Below are 25566 nucleotides of genomic sequence, written 5' to 3' on the forward strand. Positions count from 1 at the left end.
TTCAAGGCCTAAGAATGTGTTTATCCCATTTATTGTTCACTGCCTACAACAGCTGTAGAGTAACAACAGAACTAAGTATTTGCAAGAGAGAACTTATGGACAACAAAGCTTAAAGTATTATCTGAGGAGGGACTGGAGAAACGGCTCCCAGAAATGGAGGTAAGTTCCCAGCACCTACCATAGTTCACCACCTTTGTAACTGCAGTTCCAGATGCCCAATACCCTCTTCTGGCACCAGGCACGCACGTGGTACAGGGACGTAAGCAGGCAAATACACATGGGTGCTGAGCTTAACTTAGCTTCTCATGCTAGCAGAGCAAGCATTTCCCTGAGGTTCCAAATTTTACTTATAAGTGTTTCCCTATATTTTAGATACTTCAGAAAACTATTAGCCAGTAACTATCTAACATAACTGTCCTTTGGTTCATATACACAAATTTAAAAGATTCTAAATAAAACGGGTATTTTAAGAAGGATAACATACTATACCCTCAGTAGTTTTAATCATAATTTTAAGTGTGCTTGGTTGTTGGCACTTGGGATTAAAGTCTGATTCCAGGCTGGGGGGTGGTGGCGGCGCATGCCTTTAATCCCAGAATTTAGGAGGCAGAGGCAGGCGAACCTCAGTGAGTTTAAGACCAGCCTGGTGTATAACACAAGTTCCAGTACACCCAGGACAGTTACAGAGAAACCCTGTCCTGAAAAAACAAAATAAAGTCAAATTCCAAACTTAAGATTTTTATATAAATGGTCTTAATCATTCTTTGTAACATATTTTGTCTCAACATATATCTAAAAATTATACATAAACTTAGCTTTCCTAGGTATGTAACTCAGTTAAATCAGGGAAGCTTCTGTCAGGCTGATCAGCATGAATGAGTTCCCACCTGTTACCCTTAGCAGAATGCCTACGAATGAATTGGGTACAGTGGCTCTAGGTTACTGCCACAGTATGTGAAACTTTCTTGGGCTTATTCTTATTCTCTCTCTCTCCATTATCATGACTTCTTATTGTAAGATGGAGACATAGAAGCCAATTTCTCATTCCTCTAGAAGAGCTGCACAAGAGCCCTGGTAGACTAAACCTGCACAATGTGCACACTGACCCACGAGATGGCACAGTGGTGGACTTGGGGAAAGAGGAGTAGCGAGAAAGCATCATCGGTCAATGCAATTCAAACGGTAGGAGGGGAAGGGGCAACTTGCCGAAGAGAAGAGAGGTGTGCATGGTCTATGCTCCGTTTCCTCAAATTGGAACGGAGCTAGCAAAACAGTATTTCTGACCCTGTCACGCCACTGGCCAAAAAGGAATCTGTGCTGCCCAGTGCCACGGACTTCTAGCTATGGGTGCCCTGGGAGACGTACCTTCTGCTTCTTCGTTGTCTGTGTCCTCACCACCAGTTTTGTCCTCACTGTCAAGTTTCAAGTCATCCGGAAGGTCTAGGGCCTCAGGTTCTGGCAACTTGTCCTGCTTGCCATGGTAGGGGTCCACCTCATTCTCATCATATTCCCTCTTTGAGACAGCAGAAAGAGAACAGGGAGAGCAGAAATTCTTTACAAAGCCAAAGACCATGATTTCTTTCTTACTATTACTAGCACACTTTAGTCATTTAATAGTATTTTTCAGTCTTTCATGTTAGAACTTCAAATTTCGTATCTTCTATATAGACTCTGTTATGTTAAAACCCAAAACTTACATCAGCAAAAACCAACAGTTAAGATACATTCACAAGGCCGGGCGGTGTTGGTACACACCTTTAATCCCAGGACTTTGGAGGCAGAGGCAGGAGGATTTCTGTGAGTTCGAGGCCAGCCTGGTCTGCAGAGCAAGTTCTAAGACACCCAAGGCTACACCGAGACACCCTGTCTAGAAAAAAATGAACAAACAAACAAACAAGATACATTTACAAAATGCTGCAACTTTCCTCCCCAACTATGCAGTCCAGGATGGATGGGAACTCACAGTCCTCCTGCCTCAGCCTCACGAATGCTACCATGCTTGTTGATGTATACTTTTCCATGAAGCATGCAAAAGGAAGTAGTGAATAGGAAGGAAAAAAACGTCGTTAAGACATGCAAAGAACTGCAGTCTGGAGTCAGGAGACTGAAACACTTCTAAATGTTCACTACCTCATCAATCTGCTCATTAATTTTCTCTTGGCCTTCTTCAATGTCTTCAGGTTCTGGTTCTTCTTTCTCATCTTGATGTTTTTTATGTTTGTTCAAATTCCCAGCATCCAAGTTGTCATCTTTAGCAACAAGCTCAGAATCTTCCTAAATGAAGAAAGAAAACTGTCATGCATCCAGGAAACTAGATGGGTTGGCCCTAAGATACAGATGACTTCATCTGTTAGGCCCAACCCAGAGATGACTGGGCACATTCACGACGTGCAGATAATCACATCCTGTATAGGTCTTCCCTGACAGCAGCAAGAATAGGGTGGAGTGGGTCTGATCCACACACCATACTCAGCTTATCCACCCACCCTGCCATTCTCAGCTAGGAGCTGGGGTGCAGCTGCACTGGGAGAACTGGCTTCCTTCCTCCACAAGAACACATGGGAGGAATAGGACAGGCTGCTATAAGCTCTCAGTGTGAACAAGAGAAGCAAAGAGATGGAAGAAAGAGAAGAGAAACAAGGAAAAGCAGTAGACAGCAGGGCATGGAAGGACCAGCTCCTCGGTTACAGCCAGAACTCTGGGAGGGGGACTCTTAATTACCTCATCCATTCCTGGTCCTGTTTCTTCAGCTTTACTGTCATCATCTTCATCTTCTTCCTCATCATCTCCCCAAAGTCTCTCATCTAGTTTGTCAGCTTCCTCTCCATTGAGATCGCCCATCTGCTTATCCAGGTCTCCATCCTCACTATCAGATTTCTCATCATCCTCTTCTGAAAGGGAACATGCTAAGCTTAGTTAGAAAGGTCCCTCAACCAATCCAGGTCTCTGTGTGTAAAAGGCAAAGATACTCCCTGGCCAAAGTGTCATCAGGATTTACCGCCTGTTTCTACAGAACACTATGGGAGATACCAAGTATTTCTAACATGTTTTGCATATCATTTGGAAAAGGACTTTCATGTGTGAATAAAGAGTAGGAGAAGCTGCTGGGATGCCTGGTTGTGACACTGGGGAGGACACTTTACAGGATCTGATAGCCACACTTAGGGATAGCTACAATTTGTATTTATGAAGTGATAGACATTGCATTCCCTGATCTTTTCTTTGAATACTTTACTGTTTGTTCTAATATTTAACTATGCATCAGATGAGAAATTTCTTGCCCTCATCTTTATTCATCTGGCTTCTTTTGCTGATAGGTATATTCTTATGCTTCAATGGCAATCATTTACACATTTCTTCTACTCTAAGTTAGCATTCATTTCTGTAAAACCTTTGCTTAGAATAAGACACTGTATTTCAAGTTAGAAGTCTCTGCTTTTGACAATAATTAGATTTAAGTACTGGATTATGGTACAAGCATGGCAGATGACGGTGTGCTATAAAAATTATATTGTCATGTTTATAATGCTACGAGGAATACTAATCAGATGTTAACAAACAAAAGCCAACTGAAGAACCGAGTATGGTCTACGTGTGTGCCTATATGCCACAAACGGGAAAAATACACTGGTATTAAGTGGCTTATGTGGTAGGCTTAACAGTGTTTATTTTGTTCTTACAGTTTAGGAACAAACACCTACTATATTTTGACTTTATTACTGTGTGTATATGTGAGCACTCATGAGTGTCAGGAAGACCACAGCTGTCAGCTTTTGTTTTCTACTTTCTGAGACAGGGTCTATTTTCCTGCTGAGAATGAAAGAATGGATCTCAAACCTTCTTCAAGCTCGCCATCATGTGTCTTCCCATCAAAGTCTTCTGACATCTCGATGGCATTATCCTCTCCCTTAGTATCAGGCTTTGAGTTAAGGTCCTCCTTGTCCTTCTCTTGCCCCTTCTGAAATGTATCTTCTACCTTCAGGAAAAAGTGTAGGAGCACTGGTCAATGCTGTGCTTCCTGTGTGCATCAGACTTAGACTACAAATGCCCAAGTGAAGAGTGTGAAACACTCTGCAGCAGGACAGAGAACACACAGGGATCAGACAAAGAGAGCCACATGCAAAATCAGTATTCCAGAGACATTTTAAAGAGTATGAACTCTTCCCAGGAGTGATGCTCTAAGTCTTCAATCACAGCTCTCTCCAGGGCAGAGTTACAGGTGGATCTCTACTGAGATTAAGGCTAGCCCAGTCTGTATAGCAAGAGCTCCAGTTCAGACAAGGGTACATAGAGAGACTTTGTCACAGAAAGGAAAAAAAAATCCAGCTAGGTGTGGTAGCATGCACAGAAACTGCCTGGATGTAACATCCAGACTAAGCACTCCCCCACAAGCCAGTCTTATCATTCACATCCTTTCTCTTTGTTTCTGTCACTTTGCTCTTTAAAATAACAGTGCACTTGGAGATAGAAGGATAGCTCGGCAGGTAAAGAGAACTGGCTGCTTTTCTACATGACCTGGGTTGGATTCCTAGCTCCAATATGGCAGCTCACAACTGCCCTGTAACATTAATTCCTGGGTATTCTCAAGGCCATCTTTTGGCCCCTGGGGGCACATACATAAACGAGGCAAAACCTCTAAATACACAAAGAGAAATATCTTAAAATATTTATGTTGAACTTAAAAAATATTAGGTTGAAACTTAATGTTTACAATGAATTGTACTTTTCTATTAGTTTCTCATCATTTAAATCTTAAATTATTTCCATTCAGAGAAGTGCCTGCCTTATGACTATATTATATTAGAGAAATACAGAAAAACTGAAATAACAAGAAAAATAATTTGGACTGATTTAACCAAAAAAAAAAAAAAAAAAAAAAAGTGCCAGGCAGTGATAGCACATGCCCTTAATCCCATCACTTGGGAGGCAGAGGCTTTCTGAGTTCCAGGCCAGTCAAGGCTACAAAGCAAGACCCTGCCTCAAAATAGTTGTAATTATTATCTTTGGTATAAATTTATGATTTGATTTAGATTAGAAGAGTGGGAAAGAGAAATAACGTCATATTCTTGTAAGTTACAAATGACAACTTGAAATGGCCAATAGTAGGGTACATGTACACGAGACAGATACTCTACAGAGCACCACAACAATGTCCACATAGGGACATTCAAAAGTATTCCTGATCCCAATTTAAAAACACAAAACCCCCACAAAGTTTCCTTGTCTTATGATCATTATTTTAAGATAGGATCTCATAGTCCAGCTTGGCCTGAAACTCACTATATGGTAAGGATGAACCTCTTAGCCCTCCTCACAAATGCTAGGGTTAAGGGCATACATCGCCACACTTGGTTTTCAATGTAAAAGACAAAGTTATACTATTGGCCAACACTGTTTGATTTAATAATCACTTGTAATAACCATATATTTTTAGTCTTAAAATTCCTACTACCAGGACTGGTAGGGTTTCCTCTCTAGGACCTACATGGTAGAGAATGAACTTCACAACTCATTCCCTGATCTTTTCACGTGCATGCCTTACCCCACCCCTCTACAAAATAAATAAAAAGTAATTTAAAAATTAAATAAAACCAATTGCCTTTAACCCCCAAAACACTCTGCACAAATCATCTGCAACTCCACATTTAAAAACAAATTTTCAAGGTTGTTCCTTCCAAAAGTAATAATTATAACAGTGGCTGAGTTGCAAAGATTCTGTGACTTTCAGGTTTATATTTCAAGATCCACCCAAGTTCCAGTATCACTAGGACTACACAGAGCAGTCTGGGGCTCTTGGTTTAGTAACAAGTTTACTAGACACTGAAGAGGAGTCATCTTAAGAAAGCAGTGTGAACGTACCTGTTCCTCATTTTCTATCTGATCACTCACATCCTTCATGCCCTCACCATCTCCGATTCCACCTCCCTCGTAGTCATGGAATTGCGTTGCTCCCTCTCCTGCTGAATCCTCCATCAATTCTTTAGGTAAGCAAAAGCCCTGGAGGGGAAAAGATTGAGCAAATGCTGTTACCATCGTGCTGGAAATGCAGGAGATCTTTGACCATCTTTTCCTTCTTGGAACTGGCAGGGATCATGCCGTTTCACAGCTTGACATGGTAAAGATTTTAGCTGTGGAGAAATCTCCAGCACACAGTAATGCTAAGTCGCCAAGACAAAAACATGAACGAAATATATCAGGACAGTTAGGGTGGTGACTTAGGAGCAAACCACTGACCCAGAGCAGATAGGAGAGGGCAGAACACATCTACTGAGGAGAAGAGACAGTTAAGAGTAAGCAACAAAACTGATTCATGAGCAAAGAAGCATGTCAAGAAAGTACTAAAGCTAATGGCTGTCAATCAGAAACTGTACGTAACAAAACACGCTATTGGTCATCCCAAGGATAAAAATGCACTAAAAAAACGAAGCTGTCAATGATCAGAGATCCAAGATGAATAATACTGACTTTGCTATAATGAGGCAGTTTTCTTTGGTTTCAAGTGTTTTAATTTGATTTAATTTCACCCTGTGGCTAATCTACATTATTGTTCAGTACCACGCAGAGAAGCTGTGTGATTTGGACACTTAAGCACACTTAATTTCAAGATGTGTGTTTTCAGAAAGCTGCCTAGAAAGGCTCAAGTATTTTCCAGCTGAACTACATTATCATTTCACACACACAATGGTTTCTCTGTGTGCCTCTGGTTGGCTTTGAACTCATAGAGACCGTCTTCCTCGGCCTCCTGAGTGCTGAGATTAAAGGTTTGTGCCACCACTGCCGGCTTTCTATTTTCTAACACTCATTTACTTCTGTGTGTATATGCGTGCGTGGAAAGGTAGCTGTATACTTCTACAATGCATGTGTCAGAGGTCAAACTTTCAGGAATTGGTTCTCTCCTACCAAATGGGTTTCAGGAATTGAAGTTAGGTTGTCAGGCTTGGTGGCAAGTTTCGTCACCTCCTGAATCATTTTACCTGCCTCTGAGCTACATTATTTTAAGAGAGGTGTGTTAGATACAGGCAGCTGAGTGAGTCCACACAGGAAGGAGATTCAGATGCCTTTGGCAGAGCATACTACTACAGTACCTCTCTCTAGTCTGGACAGCCACCAGGCCACCATGCTGCCATGGAGCTCAGGTCAAGGCCTGTTAGCAGACAGACAGAGATGGACATCAAGGCATCTTCTACCATGCTCATACTATCTTTTGTAATGAGAAAGAGAGAAGACAAACACTTATTCTTTGGGATATGAGGCCTCAGGACAGCTTCTCATTTTTTAACTCAAGCATTTTAGAGACTAAGAATATTTAAGTGTTTACAAGTCCAGACCCCTATTCTGTTTATAATTTCCTATTCATTTATACTGTACTTAGTTGGAGAAATCTCAGAATACTAACAAAGAAATCAAAGAAAAATTTTAAAGGTCATTTGAAGGTGGTGCTCACGCAAACACTAATAAGTGCAGTCAGATCTACTTGGGAAAAGTATCCAACTTGAGTCCAAGAACTGTATCTCTACACTGCGCCACGTCTTCTGCATTTCACTGTCTCTGAATTAAAGGCAGGGCCACAATCTACAGTTTTGCTGCTTTTCACGATAGTGCTTGTGTCTTTAATGGAAGAACAACTTTCTTTTCTCTAGCACCAAGAGCCCCCCCTTTTATCATTTAATCATAATCTAACTTCTTTTTTATTGATATTTATTTAGCTCTACATTTTTCTCTGCTCCCCTCCCCTCAAGGAATCCATGCTCCCAATTTACTCAGGAGATCTCTTGTCTTTTTCTACTTTCTACTTCCCATGTAGATTAGATCTATGCAAGTCTCTCTTAATGTCCTCATTGCTGTCTAAATTATCTGGGATTGTGGTTTCTAGGCTGGCTTTCTTTGCTTTATGTTTAAAAAAAAAAACCTATGAGTCAGTACATGTGATAATTATCTTTTTGGGTCTGGGTTACCTCACTCAAAATAATGTTTTCTAGCCCCATTCATTTTCCTACAAAATTCAAGCTGCCGTTATTTTCTTCTGCTGTATAGTACTCCATTGTGTAAATGTACCACATTTTCCTTATCCATTCTTCGGTCGAAGGGCATTTAGGTTGTTTCCAGAACAAAGCTGCTATGAACATAGTTGAGCACATGTCCTTGTGGCACGATTGAGCATCCTTTGGATATACACCCATAAGTGGCATTACTAGGTCTTGAGGAAGATTGTTTCCTAATTTTCGGAGAATTCGCCACACTGACATCCAAAGGGGTTGTACCAGTTTGCATTCCCACCATCCAAAGGGGTTGTACCGGCTTGCATTCCCACCAGCAATGCAGAAGTGTTCCCTTTTCCCCACAACCTCTCCTGCATAAGTTGTCATCAGTGTTTTTGATCTTGGCCATTCTTACAGGTGTAAGATGGAATCTCAGAGTTGTTTTGATTTGCATTTTTCTGATGACTACGGATGTTGAACATTTCCTTGTTGAGAGTTCTCTGTTTAAGTCTGTACTCCATTTTTTTATTGGATTATGTGATCTTTTGGTGTCCAATTTCTTGAGTTCTTTCTATATTTTGGAGATCAGACCTCTGTCTGATGTGGGGTTAGTGAAGATCTTTCCCCATTCTGTAGGTTGTTGTTTTGTCTTGTTGATCGTGTCCTTTGCTTTATAGAAGCTTTTCAGTTTCAGGAGGTCCCATTTATTAATTGTTTCTCTCAGTGTCTGTGCTGCTGGGGTTATATTTAGGAAGTGGTTCCCTGTGCCAATGCGTCCAAGTGTATTTCCCACTTTGTCTTCTATAGGGTTCGGTGTGGCTGGCTTTATGTTGAGGTCTTTGATCCACTGGACTTGAGTTTGTGCATGGTGATAGATATGGGTCTATTTTCATTCTTCTACATGTTGATATCCAGTTATGCCAGCACCACTTGTTAAATATGCTTTCTTTTTTTCATTTGATATTTTTTGCTTCTTTATCAAAGATCAGGTGTTCGAAGATGTGTGATATCCAGGTCTTCTATTCAGTTCCATTGGTCCTCCTGTCTGTTCTTATGCCAGTACCAGGCTGTTTTCAGTACTGTAGCTCTGTAGTAGAGTTTGAAGTCAGGGATTAGTGATGTCTCCAGAAGTTCTTTTATTGTACAGGTTTTGGCTATCCTGGGCTTTTTGCTTTTCCAAATGAAATTGAGTACCATTCTTTCGAGGTCTTTGAAGAATTTTGAGGGGATTTTGATGGGCATTGCGTTGAATCTGTCATAATCTAACTTCTAACAGCTGTAAGGATCTACCTTATAAATCGAGCTCAAGAGATATCTGAAGACTTTGTATCAACAGAGAGAGAAGGGTGACAGAAGAGAAGGCAACGGCTTTTAGACAGCCTTTTTGGTCAAGGGGTTTCCAAGTTTTAAGACCTTAGTGGAAACCTGCTTAGCAGTTTTCAGACACATCCCCAAATCCCAAGGAGATAAACCTGCTCCTGGGATTTCTGACAGTCCACCATAAATGCCCAGCAAAGCCCCACAGAGATGTGAATGTGTGTGTTCCATGACATTCCGCACTGACAGTTCTTACCTTCTGGGCAAGTTCTGTGAAGACCTGGGCAAGCACAGAGAGCAGCTTGGCCGTGCTCCGGTGAGTTGCCAGAGACAGGGTCAGGAAGAAGAGGATAAGGTCTGAGAAGCTGCAGAGCATGGGTACCAGGCGCACTAGCAAGCAACAGGACTGGCTGAAAACCTGAGACAGACAAATGCCCAATTACATTGCTGAAGAGACCCCTGGAGAAATGAGATGTTCTAATTAGACCGTGGCCATGCCAAACGACTTGGGAATGTACTGAAAGTCACCCATTAAAAGTCACATGTGTTTTAACCGCATCTACTAGCTCAAAGACTTTTTCCTTATACACATTTAAAAACATGCACTGTATGTTCTCAGCCAATCCTTTAGCTAGTTAAAAGCATCAGCACCATCATCATTACTATTATTTTAATAATAGTACATTATTACTATTGTGACTACTATTATTTTTGAGACAGGATCTGACCCTATAGCCTAGGCTGTCTTGGAACTCACCAAGTAGCCCTGCCTGGCCTTAGAGACATGGTGATTCTCTTGCTTCAGCTTCCCAAGTGCTGGGATCACAAGTATGAGCCACAAAACACAGCACACAGCATTATTATTACTGCCTCCTAACATGGGTGCTGGGAATCAAACTCAGGTCCTCTGATAGAGTTGTGCACACTCTTAACGACTTACACACCTTTTCAGCCCAGCATTTTATTTTCTTAAAAAAGGATTTATCAGGGCTGGAGAGATGGCTCAGTGGTTAAGAGCATTGTCTGCTCTTCCAAAGGTACTGAGTTCAATTCCCGGCAACCACATGGTGGCTCACAACCATCTGTAACGAGGTCTGGTGCCCTCTTCTGGCCTGCAGACATACACACAGAATATTGTATACATAATAAATAAATATTAAAAAAAAACAAGGATTTATCAATAAATTTTACTAACACACCAGAGTTGGCTCTAGATGCAATGACACAGAATAACAATGACCTATAAAAACAAGTTGCTCCTTACTGATATAGTTTATACTGAGGAGCACGTGATGGGGATGTGACAGACACAACGGGCGTTCTGGATGGTCAGCAGCTCTGCATCTGAAGAGCAAAGGGCTAGGCATTGGGGTCGGCTAAGAACTCTCCTCATGGAATGAGCTGAAGGCCACTCTCCTCACCTACTCTGAGGAGCACAGAGTCTGCCAGAAGCAGCTGCTTACCTTGTGCTTGGTTGTGCTGCCGTCCTCATTGTAGGACTTCAACCTCTCCAACAGCTCAGAGACAGAAGAAATTATTTTCTGGACGTGTAAAGCGCTCACACTGGTCCAGAAGTCGTCCTCTAAGAGTTTTGTTAGATGTCCTGGTTGCAGTCTCTCAAAGCCTGCCTCTTCTTTCATTTCTAGCAACACAAACAGCATAACAAACCTTTTCAAGTCTCTACTCATGAAGTCCATGTCTAGCATCTGTCTTTAGTTAGCCAAAGAAACAAACCATTAATTAAAAGTCAGATCAACTGTAAAGTTAGTCCGCACACCTTCAGACACACCATCCTCTTCCTGCGGCCTCTTTCCAGCAGTGCCGTCCTCTGTTTTCTTCCCGGGTCTCTCTGCTAAGCTCTGGATGGTGCAGAGGATAGCCCGGACGGCAGTTTCTATTTGCTCTGCAAAGTCTTCAACAAAGCTTTCCTCCAACATCTGGTTTTCTAGTAAGGAACACGGTATACAGCAAAGTTGAATCTCGAGTCACACTCATTGAGAAATGGCTGCAAGTAAAGTGCTCTACTATTTGCTCATCACTACGTCAAGCTCTGATGGAGCCAAGCACGAAAAAGGCAGATTCCTTGTCTGTTAAACCTATGAAGCCATCATTTTATTTCAATGATACAAAAAGAATACCCCCCCAAATCAAAAACCAAAACAAACAAAAACACAACACAATAATAGTTCTGGTGGTGAGTAGAAACTCTGAGTTTCTCTTACCTATCCGCCTTAGGCACTTCAGGCTGATTGAGGCTAAGGGAAGCAGTAACGGATGAGTGAGCCTGTGCTCCTCTCAGGACAGATGTCATCAGGATTAAATCTGGACTAACTTCCCAGCACCACAGCTCTAAGTTCTCACCTCCTTGCCTGTGTGACATGAACAGACGTGCTTTCCAGGCAGTGAAGTCATCTATGGCCTTACTGACTTCTCCTCTTAGATATTCCAGGCTTTCCACTAGTGCCATCCGTGAGTCCGTTTGCTCAACCTCTATCCCTGGAGGAATGAACAAGGACTCTAAGCCTTGCAAATGTGCTGACACTTGGGACAGGCAACTTAGCCCAGACGAACAAACTTCAAAATCTTCCCTGCAATAGAAATAGCACAATGTTGAAAGGAAGGGTTACAACACCTACTCTCCTCGCCCTCTAACACACAAACACGCTGTCTCTCAAAGGTTACAGTCAGATGTCACAAAGCGCCATGTAGGTTTGCTGAGTAATAGGACTCAAGCAACAAGTTTCTTCATGATTTTAGCCAAGACTGAAGTCTCTACACGCAAGAGAGACACACTTACCAAGTATGAAAGAGGGTCTCACAAGACTGCTGTCTGATTTTGTCAACACCAGTTTTCATAGTTTTAATAGTTTTCAACAGCTCTGCCAATCTTGCAATTGACTGTTGCCAAAGTCGATCTGGTCGCCGCATCTGGCAAGCAGATGGTAGCTGACTTGTAGGTACTGGGGATGGGTAGCTCAGATCAGAGGGAAGTGAGTTGGCTCCTGATACTGGTCCCTTGGCAGCCATTCTCTCCAGGCGAGGGTCAGACGGCTGCTCCTGCACTGGAGCATCACTGTGGCCATCAGCTGGGTCTGCACCGGGACAGCACTGGAAGAGCCAGGAGAGCTGCTCCACCAGAATCTGGCTCTGCATGGCTAGGTGCTGCAGTCGTTCTGTCCACTGCTGCACACTGTCCTGGGGTGGGAAGGCCACAGGATAAACGGTGGGCCCAGCCAGCCTGCTGTGAATCTCCTGTACACAGCTGAGCAGGTTCCTGTGCAGGAAAAAGTGGGGAAAGAACAATGGCATCTTCAGCCATGCCACCAGGCTGTTTGTAAAGAGTAAATCTGTCTGTGTGCTTCTGAGAAAGTGTGCTTTCTCATGTAATTAAGAAGGGCTAGGGGTGTAGATCAGTGGGAGAGGAGCAGTTCACCAGGAGGGGCCAGGATTACACTTACACACAGACGAGCTGGAGGGGTTATCTAAGTATGTGCAAACAGGTAAAAATCTATTGAAATGACTCCCCAAATTAAACACGTCCTATAGTCTTTCAGGAAAGGCATCAAAACCCATGCCATTATCAGTTGAACCTTAACTACCAGCCACCTAACAGCCATAGTGCAGCAGTGACTTCAACTCTGCCTTGCAGAGACTTCAACTCTCTGCCTTGCAAATGTACTACTCTATTTAGCGAAATAAGCCCCAACGAACTGAGCAAAAAATAGATGCTAAACTGAATACAGTTCAGAAATATTGTCTCTAAGCCAAGAACACACTCAACAGATGCTGACAGTCTTCCTAACGTCCTCATCTTTAAATTATCTGCTTCTACTGAAGAAATCTACAAGCCTGATAGAGGCAGACCCAATCCCATCCCAAAGACTGGGAAGCCTTGCGACCAAAACCACAACCCTGACCATCAGCGTATCCACAGTGAACGTCCTCATTCCAGACCCAGCTCACAGAACTCTTCCCATTGTTTTTGCTGGGCCCTGAACTCGCTCCAACAGACTGCTTTTCACCAGTCTATGCATAGTACCTGGCATCAAATGAAGTAGTGCTCAAAAAAACTCTACCGACCTCTCTGGGCTCCATCCACTCCAGAGAGCAGAGGCTAGTCCTCTCAGCACATGAACATACCTGAGGATGATCCACTGCTCAGTCAGTGTGGTCAGGGAGCGACGCTGTCGGATGAGCAGCTTCATCAAGTGCGCTGAGAACCCTTTACACCTGTCAACATTACCCATGCTCATCTCCTGGCAGAAGGAAGAGAAAAAGCACGCTGAAGGCATTGCTGATAACCCCTGCCCTCCTCACACATGCACCAGAGGGTCCACCAGAAATTATTTCTTTCTTAAAAAAAAAAAATTATGACTTTGTTTGCCTGCATGTATGTATGTGCACCACATACATGCTAGAGGTCAAAAGAGGACGCCTGATACCCTGGAACTGGAGTTACAGACAGTAATGAGGCACTATGTGAGTGCTCAGAACTAAACCTGGGTCATTCCTAAGAGCAGCAAGTGTTCTTAACCACTGAGCCATCTTTCCAGCCCCCAAAAGCTATCCCGTGAAACCCAGGCGACCTCACACACACAGTGTGTGTGCAGTAGTGCACCGTGTCTTCCAGCAGTGACCCTCTGACTAGCTTCTGAGATCACTGACATCCATGAGGAGGAATGAAGTACAACACCAAAACCTGGACAGACGTGGTTTGCTCTCAGCTCACGAGAGTTAAGTGGTGCTCTTGGCAAATGTGGTGAAATTACTCTAAGCTGCTCTAGGATCACACTAAATAACCGGCTTGTTGCTGTCTGATGAAGATGGTGACACGGATGAGCAGAGCAGATGCTTTCCCAGCCCGTGTGCGTCTACCTTGACAGGAGCTGCTAGGGCTGTAGTAAGCCTGGTGTGCCGTGCAAGAGAGCGATAAAAATACTTCTGACACCCATCCCACAAAGATGAAATTTCTGTGAGGATCCTAGAAAAGAAATCAAGCAACTTATTGTATTAAACCACAACTGCCCACTGAAGATCCCAATGACTCAAGACTTCTGAGTATATTGGGTACAAGCCAGAGTCAACAACTAAAATCAGCATATCTAGGAGCAGGGTACTTAGCACTGGAAGCATTACTGGCAAACAAGCAGCAGCAATGTCTGTTTTCTCCAGTGAAAGCTTTATAAACTAACTTGACGATGGAGGGCATGTCTTATGCAACTGACGTGAACAGACAAAGAACCAGGGATAGACATGCACAAAATGCTAGCAAGGCAGGAACGGCTTAACATGGGGCCACACAGGTGCTAGAGAATAAACTGGAAAACGTGTCTTGTCGAAAGGAGAGGGACAACTCACTCTCAGTTACACGGGGACCAAAATGAGACTGCAAGCACATTTGGAAACTATCTTGAAAAGCTGTTACTCTAGGAAGCTGCTATGCAACTTTCCCCTTTATAGTGCTGTTCAACTCAAATTTAAAGCCCCACAAAGACACCGAGCATTAAAACACATGCAGATAGCTTAGGGACTTCTTGGTAGGTAACATAGACAGCTCTGTCTCAAGGTGTTCAGCTCTCAAACTGAGTATTTTAGAACTCACACACAAGCAGAACCCATGGCTTCTAAGAGATCCCCAGCTGTAAATTCAAGTCAAGCGAGCAGACCTCAGGGAAGCCAAGGACACGGGGTGAGGCTGCAGGCCAGCAGTGGAAACACACTTAGCACCGCAGACCAACAGCAGGGGGCAAACACGCAAAGGAGAAGCAGAGGAAAACGAACACTTAATGCATTAGGTAATAACTAGATCCTTTTGTAACTGTCAACTCTCTTGGAAGTTTAGAGACTTCCTCAATGAACAATTTAAAAACAAACCAACCTAGAATCGGCCTCCTGAGTGCTGCTGACTATAGACAACGCGCTCTTGAGATCTAATGGGTGAAGATGAAGCAACTCTTGAGGACTTTTTGTACGGGCCCAGGCAAGGCCTTTTCGATACGACAGACCTAGGAAATCAACAGCACTCATTAAAGTAAAGTAACTCAGCGAGAAAAGGCTATACCCACCACCCCAAACACCCCTCTAGTCAAAGTAAAGTTTGTGACGTGTATCCCTAGAAACTTGTAGCCAGGGGTGACAGTCCATGCCTATGATCCAGTCCGTGGGGGGGAGGGGGCCGGGAGGAGAAGGATCAAGAGTGTGAGGCCGACTTGGGCTATGCGGCAACAAAGAACTGCACCAACTAAAACAGGATCAGTCCCCGCGTTTTAACACGATTCCCCAAGTGACTCAGATGCTGAAAAGCACCGTTCTCTACCTGTGATAGGAGAGTAAAAACACTACCGAAAGCAGGAAATATCAGTTCTAGGTACCGCAAAACCAGAAAAGGTGTAGGGACCAGTAGTTCACTGTAGCATTCTCTTATGTGTGCCTGCAATTCATAGAACGACATTCCACAACTCTGTCTAGTGCTTTATTTTATGTTTCCGGAATGTCTCCCCAAATCACCCATGTCACCACTACCCCCAGGCTGATTACAGGGGCTGGGGATAAGGCTCAGTGGGTAAGAGTATTTGCTGCTCTTCCTGATGACCCCGCGTTCAGTTTCTACCACCAGTACTAAGTAGCTCACAACTGTCTGTAATTCCAGCTCCAGGGGAAGAGACGCTCTTCTGGTCTCCATTAGTACCCGCACAAGATCATGTGTACAACACATGCACATCCTAAAACCTGAAAATAAACACTGGTAATTATACTTTTCAGTGTTTCAGGAGCATCCCTCACCCATTTGTGCAAGGTGTTTAAAGAGATCCGATAGAGCACGATGCTTCCGCATGAGAATGTGCTTGGCTTCTGACTGCTGCTTTTCTTTCTCAGCAGAGGGCTCCACACTTAAGCTCTGCAACTCACTTACAGAAGAAACTACTTCACCTGTAGGGAAAACATAAAATCCCAAGGCCTTATTAATGTGTGCACGTTTGCTCTGTATCTAGGAGCTCCTGCGGCACGGGGGCTACGGTAAGTACCGTTCCTCTTTCACCTGCACTCTTAACAGTTCCTAGCATTTGGCAAATGTTCAATGAATTGTTTGAACTACACTTGTAAAAATGCACAGAAATGGGAAAATAATGCATCTCTTAAAAATAAGCCAAACCAACAAACCAAAGAAAAACCAAAAAAAAGACAAAACAAAACAAAAAACCCCCCACAGAACCTATTTTTGAGTACCAATTGTGTAGCTCATTATACCATGAATTTTAATCAACCAGGAGAATTTCCGATAATTGCATTCCATTCCTTCCCTATAGTTAGTATAAGCTAAATGCTCTTTTAATCTATACAACGTCAGAAGTACTTATCTGTAGTTCTAATTCATTTATTTATTTTGTTCTTTTGAGACAGTGTTTCTTTCTCTGTATAATAGTCCTGAACCTCACTTTGTAGACCAGACTGGGCCTCAAACTCAGAGATTCATTCATCTGCCTCTGCCTCTGGAGCACATGGTCTACGGCGTAAGTTCCAGGACAGCCAAGGCTGTTACAAAGAGACACCCTGTCTCAGAGAAAAAAGGACTTTGCACGTGAAGACAGAAGGATGAAATTAAGATCCTCTACATTATTATCAGGTCTCAGGCTTTGGACTTTGATTTTTAGCACACTTGTTTAAATAGTGTACAAGAAGTCAAAAGTGACACAGGTCCCACACTCCCAGCCATCATGGGCAGTGTGTGTCGGGGAGGAGAGAGGGTAGAGTAAGTCTCACTTTTGCCCTGGCTGTGGGCACTCACCAGTGAACTGGTCAAGGCTTTCCACTAGGTAAGGTAGAGGGCTCTTCTTCATAAACACCAGGCATATTTTCTTCATTCGCTTTGAGAGTTTCGGCAAGCGACAAAGAAGCTCTCCCTCCACAGACAAAGGACCAGAGAGTTGATACTTCCCTGTAATGGAAGCCTTTGAGACAGTACAGGTTAGTTCCCTATCAAGAAACAGAGTGACAGTCACATCCTCCCCTCTTTTTTTAATTTCAAGACAGGATTTCTCTGTATAGCCCTGGTTGTTCTAGAATTTGCTTTGTAGACCAGGATGGCCTCAAACTCACAGAGATCCGCCTACTTCTGCCTCCCTTCTTGTCCAGCAAACACAAAATCATCATCTCAGGAATAGATATAGCACATATACATGATGTTTAGAAACCCGAATTATTTTTTGTATGTGGATGACCTAGCATGTCATAAGGTTTTAACCTAACAAGATACAATGAGCAGTAAGACGGTGGTCATCATGGTACCAAACCAATGTGTTCAGGTACAAATCAAGGCAAATAGGTTGTGTATCCCTATCCTCCTGGTCCCAAGGACAGTTCACAGGTACTGAGGTCAAATATCAATTAAAGGAAAACCTTCACCCACTATGGCACATTTTCATCACCAGCACCCCCAAGCCTGAAATCCATACGTTGTCACCATCAGCAAATCAAAAATTTTGATCAGAGTGTGGCAGCAGAGAGTTGATAAATAGTCTATAGAAATTTGCCAGCATATGGAGATATGAGCACTTGTTACTATACTTATCCAATGATTCTAAAATAGCTCAAAGACCTCATTGGTGACTGTGAAGCCCAGGATGGGAAGCTCAGTAAGATTCAAAATGAGTACTCTCTGGAGCAACGCTCCTCACACCCAAAGAGAGGTGGCGGGACCTGACAGCGTCCACTTCAGAGCTCTGTCGCTTACATTTCCAGAAATTTTGCACACCATCTCAAACATGGTGCTGGTAAGGAACCACAGGCAAGCATTTAGAGCATGAACTCAGCAGGCACTGAGCAGCTTCCTCATCTAACTGCTCTGCTCCACTAGCTCATTTTATTATCTGTAGATGTATTCACGTGTAGATGCAATCAGGTCACAGAATTTTTCTGAGAGTTGATTCTCTCTTTTTATAACCTTTATGTGGGTTCCAGAGATCAATCAATCACTTTATCGCTGAGCCAACTGACTGGATCGTGGTTTCTGCCTAATTCTGTAGCACAGCTAGGCAAACAACCCAATATCTATATAGATCCAAAGAAGAAAATCTCAAAGGCATTCCTTGTCTGATTCCTAGGTCATCTCTTAACCAAAAAGATCCTATTTAACTGCCTTGGGATTAAACATGCAGCATCCCACGGATTAGTACCTGGTGTGCTGTTGGCTGTGCTAACAGGGTCTCCCTCAGTGCCCTGTTCAGACTCTGGATGGGTGATGGCTCAGTTTCCTTTGTTGGCTTCGGCAAACAGTCAGGATGTTCTTCCTTGCTGCTCTCTACCAGACAGGACCGACAGGGTTCATTCAGGACAGCTTCAAATTTCTTCATGTATTTAAAGAGGGTTCTGATCTCAAGCAATAACAGATATAGGGTTAAAAACACACCATTGTAAAGGTGAAAGCAAAGAAAGAATTATAATGCAAACATATACACATATATACAATACCTTTTATCTTTTATAGTTATTCTGATCTCCTTAGGTATTCATAATTATTGGATTTTTAGGACAAAATATATGCCAAATACTGTTACCCCACCTTTTCTACAAGAGGACATGGAAGCCAGCCACAATGGGGTTGCTGTGCTCAAGATAACCAGCTGGTAGGTGGTAGGTGGTAGAAGACCAGCCCTCTGGGCACACGGCCTGCTCTGCCCAAGGTATACATTTCTCCTGCATTTCAGTCTTGTCCGTGGAAGCACAAGCGCAGTACAGGCAGGTAGAGGAAACACTGTAGTCATGCAGCCCACCCTACAGAACTGTGGCTTGAAAGGTCACTCCCGCTTTTAAAAGATAGATTACCTATGTGTCTTTTCCACAGATTGCTTAATAGACCAGAAGCTGACATCATTCCACTTTGATATCTTCACAAATTCCTGAAAGACAAAGGAAGATCAGGAAAAGGCTTTTATAAAGCTTGCATCTCCATATCTCCCTATGTTACCTACTTGTCAAAGGCCCGAGGCTATTCTATCCCAAACACAGTGTCGGGAATATATAGAAAACTAAAAGGGGAACCATGTAATTGCCTCAAATCAATGAAAAAATGATGATCGTTGGGCGGTGTTAGTACACGCCTTTAATCCCAGCACTCAGGGAGGCAAAGGCAGGGGGATCTCTGTGAGTTCGAGGCCAGCCTGGTCTACAGAGCTAGTTCTAGAACAGATAGGACTGTTACACAGAGAAAACAAAACAAAATGATGACCAATAGTGATACCACCACCAATAACTCATCTGGTAGGCACTCCAGCGTAAAGATCACCAAGTTAGTCATGGTCTTCATTTCAGCACTGGCTCTTCAATCCTACTCTTCACAGAGGACTCTCCTTGCCTTAAGGCACTTCATGTCCCATGTAATTTGGCACATAGACTTCCCTGTGGTAGCTCTAATAAACATCTGTGGCCTCTTCCTCTTGTCTCCTGCCTCACTCTTGTAATGATCAAAGAACAGAACTAAAGGAAAGGATGGGCTGATTTTGTTCTCTCAAGGGTAATTATGACAGTTACTAATCTTACTTTAAGTTCTTTTTCTATGGGGGAGCGAAGTTCCACAATTTTAGCTTGGACTGGGTCAAGAAATTGCTTGTAATAATGGTACAAATTCCACAGAACACTGCAAAGTGAATCTGGAAGAAATGAAAAAGGAAACAAGCACAGTACATTCACTATATTGCTTCTGGTGCCAGCCTGAGTCTTCCCCATTACCCAGGCCATAAAATTAGAGCACATTCCAGAATCAAGTTTGTTATAATGGATCCGAACTTAGCATTCCTCGAAACTGCAGGCTGCTGCCGTATTTTCATTCCAACCTCTACCAGATTCACTGCCGGAACAGATCATCTACTGACGACCTCTTTAAACCAATCCTTTAAATTCTTTATCTAAAACTCACAAAATCAACACACTATGCCTCAACTCTAATTAATATACAATTTATACTCAATTTATAGCAGTGATGACTTAATTACTGGTATCAGCAGTTTTTACACGGGATTTACTATGTTGCAAGCTCTAGGCAACCCACGGCTTCATAGTTAGGCCAAGTCTCAAACGAACAGTACATGGTAAATGAGGGAAAAAAATCCTCACCTTTTCCTTCAATTTGTGGCATCAGTAAGACATGACAATGGAACACCAGTAACATCTGGAGTCGGGCATGGAACTCTCCCAGCGAAGAGCCTTCAATAAATGCTTGTAATGTGCTGACCAGCAACATCAGGGTCATCTGCTTGTCATCTTCAGAGTAAAATAAAACATACATGTGCCTTTAACCATCCCTCCCATCCCTAAAATGCAGGCAGTGTACCACACATCAAAGGAGGAAGGACCATTAGGTAGGTACTACACCAAACTGAACAAAGATTACGGTTACAGTGACTGTCTTCCATATAAAACCTGTATGCACGTTATGTATTAAATGCACTCACTGTGAATTATAAAACATTAGTATGAAGCAGCTTTAACTCAAGCACGCTAACTACTAACTTACACTGAGTTAGTTCCTAGACATCCAGAACGGTGTAACCTTATGACTGGTTCTCTAGAGTCCACAAAGGTCATCTGCCTTACCTTCCTGCTCCTCTGTGCGTTCCTGCATGTGCTTCTCCAGCATCTGATAGATGGAGAACCAGTGCTTGGTGGACTTCTCAGTATGGCGTCTCATGGCATTATCCAAACTCATTGACCAGCAACTGACCGGGGTGGGGGTGGGAGATAGAGACATTTAGGTAAATCCAGTTGAAATCATAAATTTACAATGTAAATGCTCACTTTTTTTAGGAGGTGGGGGGGCATCCTCACTATGTAGCCCTGGCTGACTTCAATCTCACAGCAACCCTGTCTCTGCCTCCAAAGTGCAGGAATTAAAGATGTGCACCACCACAATAGCAAAAATTCACCATTTTTACAGACGGTCATGGAGAAGCCATTCAGTTTGCTATCTCAGAATATATGGTCTGCTTAAAGCTTGCTTGGCTTTAAACTCCATGATTAAAGCACACCTGCAACAGCCATGTGGTACACATGAGCTCCTTGGGGTGGGGGGCAGGGAGAGGTCACTTACTTCAGCTCCAGTTTACGCCACCGAATGATCATCTGAGTGACTAAATCAAGATGTTTCCGAAGAGACAATGCTCGACTTGCATTCTCCTCCCAATCCTAAAGAAACAAAGACCTTTTGTTGCCATTATTCAACCTTAGTTACTTCCTCCCCCCTCAGTAACACCTTGGACTTTCCTTAAGAGAAGACTACTGGGCCCCTAACTTTCACCAATCACAAGTACAGAATCCCACTGTGACACCAATTGCCACCGTATTACAAGTAGTCATGTGGTACAACACAACAGAGTCAAAGTCAGAGACAGACAAAAGAAGAGTTTGTGACCATATCAGAATTCCTGCTGCTGGCTTTGATCCTTGAACAAGTTCATCTGACTACTTTCTGTCAAGTGGGCAGACAGCAGACAATGTGGAGGCTGTGTGGGCATGAAGAATGATCACAAGCTGTCACTGTCCCCACACAGTGAGTTCCTTAGAGCCCTGGTCACCAGGCCCCACCCTTCAAACTGGCACCAATCTCACCCCAACTTAAAGACCAAAAATCTTCATCTTTCTCCAAACCAGATTGTACCCTTCTGTTTTAACATGGGTGTCAAAATACCAAAAACTAAAACAAGGAAAAGAAATAATCTTACTTGTGCCTTTGCCAGAAGGATCTCTAAGCCATTCAGTAGCTTTGAGATGGGACTGGAAAGTGGGAAACCACGAATTCTGTCCATGACAACGAGAAGCTTAAAAAAAAAGAAAAAGATTTGGGTATCTGAGTAGAACTGCCAGTGACCGGCTGTGAAGAGTCCTGACAGGATGATTTACTCTATGCTTCACAATGCCTATAAAAACAACTGTGGAAGAAAACTTTCAGGATGGGGAACCTGACTGAAGAAAGTCCATCCCTCATTCCACCCGAGACATGCTTTCTCTGTGTAGCCCTGGCTGTCCTGGATCTCACTCTGTAGACCAGGCTGATCTCAAACTCACAGAGATCTGCCTGCCTCTGACTATCGAGTGATGGAATTAAAGGCGTGCGCCACCACTGCACGGCAAGGAAATCTTTTATAAAGGCCACATCCTCTGGGCAAACTTGGGTCCTTGGGTAATTCACTCCTCCTCCTAGCTAGCCACTACCTGTTGCAGTACGGGGTGTTCTGGCCAGTCCTCCAGCAATCGACTGACAGCTTCTGAAAAGTCTTGGAGCACAGGTTGGCAGTGCCGGGCTTCTGCCACATTGGGGTGCTGGTAGAAATCATAGGGCCCGTCAGGCTTCATCATCAGGTCGGAGGAGGCCTCCCCATACACAGTGTTATAGGAGAGAGAGCAGGCCAAAAGCTGACTGCCCAGGAGCTGCTCATTCAGCTCAACTCCTGTGAAGGTAACAAGATCATGGAAAGTCAGTGAACTCAATACGACTGTTCAACAAGAAGTTATAAAGATGTCAGAAACAATGAACTGGGACTAAAGCCTCTTTCCAATGGAGTAATTGCAAGTTTCATGTCGCAAACACCATGCAACGAACTGATGTCAAACTAGATTCCGTGAGTTGCAAAGAATTGCTGAGTTCCCAGATTGTTTTAAAAAATCTATGAAGTTAGAGACAAAAAATGTATCTCAATGTGAGGCACTGAGGTTGTACTCTTAGCATCATACAAAATTAACAACCAGAGAAAAGTGGAACCAATTCAAGAAAAAACAACACACAAATCAAGTCCATATCTTTTCTCATAGGCTACTAATGAAAATCTGTACTACTGAAGACTTTTAAATCAAGTTCTTAAATTTTTAAGCTAGGGGAACTAGGAACAGGAAAATAAAAACAATTTCATTATCTTAAATTGTTCCAGAAACAGCAAAATCATCTACTCATTTTGATTTCCCAAGAGCATTAATAAGAACTTCCATACCCATCAGAGGGTAGCAGTGTGTCACCAGAGATGCTCCAGTCTGATAGCAAGATAGAAACAGGCTGAGATAGTGTTTTGCTTCATGTGGTGGCACAGTCTGTTGGTACCAAAGGGACCGTGCAAAGCTGAGGCACAACTGTTGATGTATCAGCATCACTGCCTGCATTGAACTCTGGGACAGGAGAGCTGGGTCTGTGGCTTCCTCCTCTTCTTGCCCTTCTGAAGCTCCTTTTTTCTCCTCTAGAGTTTGTTCTATCAAAATATCTGCAAAGTCCTAGACAGCAATAGAACAACGAATTTGATTACAATCTGCAGAAAATGGAGAGAAGGAGTATGAACCGTCAAGAGAACAGTGCCATTACTACTGAAACAATGAATGCTAAATACAGCCACAGAGCAAAACCCACTACCTTTTCATGCAGTGGGAAGAATTTTCTGAGCTCGAGTTCTTCTTCCTCCTCCTCACTCAGGGCTGTCCTGCAGCTCCTGCTTCGGTACCTGTACAGGCTATTCTCTTGTTCTGCCTTCTCTTGGGCTATGCGCTCCTGTTCATCCCACTCATTGATGATCTCCTGAAGGTCATACGGGCAGAAAAATGAAGCATTCACAGGACCACAGGCAAGATTCATCAATCTTGGCTTTCCCACATGTATGAAGATACTAAGGGCCCCCAAACATAAGACAACAGCTAAGAAATAAAATCCCATGTAGCAGAGAGCTAATGCGCTTCTGTTCAAGCTGTGGGTCATCATCATTTTCCTGGCTTCTGCACCGCTACAATTTCAATGCTCTACAAGTGTGCTACAGTACAGCTAACACTAGTGTGCTTTTTGTTCAAAGGGGTGAGGGAGTTGACAAAGAATGCATTTAGTAGGCACTTTAGCAAGCAGGCCTAGGGTTCAACATCAGACTATGCTAGACACTTCCCAAATGCCCTGCTGTCTCAGATTTTAGGTCCTTAAATTGGCAAAAACTATAAATGATGATAGGCAGAGGCTAGAGCAGTCTACATAGTAAGTTCCAGGACAGCTAGAGCTACAGTGAAATCATCTCCAACAACAAAAATGTATTAAATGAAGGAAACCAACAGACAATCAAATGTGGTTTTTTCTTTCTGTTTAGTTTTCTTTTTTTATGTAGGTCTTTTAAAGTTACAATTTAATTAAATATGAGTGGATGTTTTGCTTGCCTGCATGCCTGTGCACTGGGTGAACCTGGTATCCAAAGAGGCCCGAAAGAGGGAGAAGGGTCCCCTGAAACCGGAGTCAAGGATGATTATGAGATGCCACATGAGTGCTGGCAATCAAACTCTTCTGAACTATCTCTCCAACCCCTTCTTTTCCTTTTTTCAGATAAGTCCCATGTATCCCAGGCTATCCTCAAACTCTTTACATAGTGCAGCTGGATTTCTCCTGATCCTCCTGCCTCTACTCTGTAAATGCTGGAATTAATTGGGTGTGTGCCCAAATGTTGCCATCAAATAGTTTTGAGGGTTTAGGAAATAGTAGGTATCATTAAAGAAAGATAATTAAATTAAAAGCCTAAGAAGTAGGATTAAATATTTATGTTTTTAAAAATTCAGTTTTCATGTGTTAGGATATCTTGCCTATTGCATGGATATACACCATATGCATGCCTTGTGCCCTTCGGAGGCCAGGAGAGGGCATCGGATTCCCTGAAACTAGAGTTACAGGCAGTTTTAAGAGGCACGAGGGTACTGGGAACCAAACCAAGATCTTCTGGAAAAACAGATAAGCCCATATTTATTTATTTTTTAAAGATAAAGAGCTAGAGCTAATGGATTTGAGACAGGTGAGCCAGGAACTGGTTGAGGTCAGGATAACTCTTGATTTCCGTGCTGGAATGACAGATCTGTATGTAAGCGCTCCGGTTTAGGTACTAAGAAACCAAACTTAGGTCCTATGGCGTGCTGGGCCAGCACAACTGAGCTACACCTTCAGCACAGGTTTAATCTTTGTCCTATAATCCTGTTCTCTAGGTTACCCAAAGATGCAAGACTATTTTCTATGAGATTTACTGTTTTTCCCTCCAAAATAGTAAATAAAATATTAACTATACAAAGTAACTTAATGAGTGCACAGATATGAGAAAATTATTGAGGAAATATATGACACATGAATAATACAGCAAGCAGGAATAATTACCAAGTGCTATTAGGTTTGAATACTAAGCAGATGGACTCACTAGTGCCTTGCTGTGTGTCTTACAGCTCTAGCAACCTAAGAGTAAGTATCACGCTCCATGACAGTATAGAATTGACCTTGACCAGCATA

General features: G+C 43.0%; 1 protein-coding gene across 3 annotated transcripts in view; it reads right to left on the reverse strand.

The window, feature by feature from the left end:
* Mdn1 (midasin AAA ATPase 1) overlaps nt 1-25566 on the reverse strand; it is a 129761-nt gene that overhangs the window by 16044 nt on the left and 88151 nt on the right. For 2 of the 3 annotated variants that reach the window (XM_087897209.1, XM_087897208.1), the window contains exons 64-88: nt 23683-23844; nt 23273-23546; nt 22500-22735; nt 22010-22105; nt 21379-21473; nt 20886-21007; nt 20406-20552; nt 19833-19942; nt 19119-19192; nt 18470-18662; nt 17083-17245; nt 16080-16226; nt 15175-15301; nt 14172-14277; nt 13437-13552; nt 12094-12570; nt 11658-11884; nt 11074-11241; nt 10760-10938; nt 9553-9714; nt 5860-5997; nt 3838-3976; nt 2722-2891; nt 2131-2274; nt 1366-1513 (exon numbers count right to left, since the gene is read on the reverse strand). In XM_087897209.1, coding sequence (XP_087753335.1) covers nt 1366-1513; nt 2131-2274; nt 2722-2891; nt 3838-3976; nt 5860-5997; nt 9553-9714; nt 10760-10938; nt 11074-11241; nt 11658-11884; nt 12094-12570; nt 13437-13552; nt 14172-14277; nt 15175-15301; nt 16080-16226; nt 17083-17245; nt 18470-18662; nt 19119-19192; nt 19833-19942; nt 20406-20552; nt 20886-21007; nt 21379-21473; nt 22010-22105; nt 22500-22735; nt 23273-23546; nt 23683-23844 — 4120 coding nt within the window. The remainder of the gene's footprint in view (nt 1-1365; nt 1514-2130; nt 2275-2721; nt 2892-3837; nt 3977-5859; nt 5998-9552; nt 9715-10759; nt 10939-11073; nt 11242-11657; nt 11885-12093; nt 12571-13436; nt 13553-14171; nt 14278-15174; nt 15302-16079; nt 16227-17082; nt 17246-18469; nt 18663-19118; nt 19193-19832; nt 19943-20405; nt 20553-20885; nt 21008-21378; nt 21474-22009; nt 22106-22499; nt 22736-23272; nt 23547-23682; nt 23845-25566) is intronic. The other variant, XM_087897210.1, reaches the window with a different exon arrangement.

Source organism: Myodes glareolus, chromosome 16 (assembly GCF_982192425.1).
Source record: "Myodes glareolus chromosome 16, mMyoGla1.1, whole genome shotgun sequence".
Lineage (NCBI taxonomy): Eukaryota > Metazoa > Chordata > Mammalia > Rodentia > Cricetidae > Myodes > Myodes glareolus.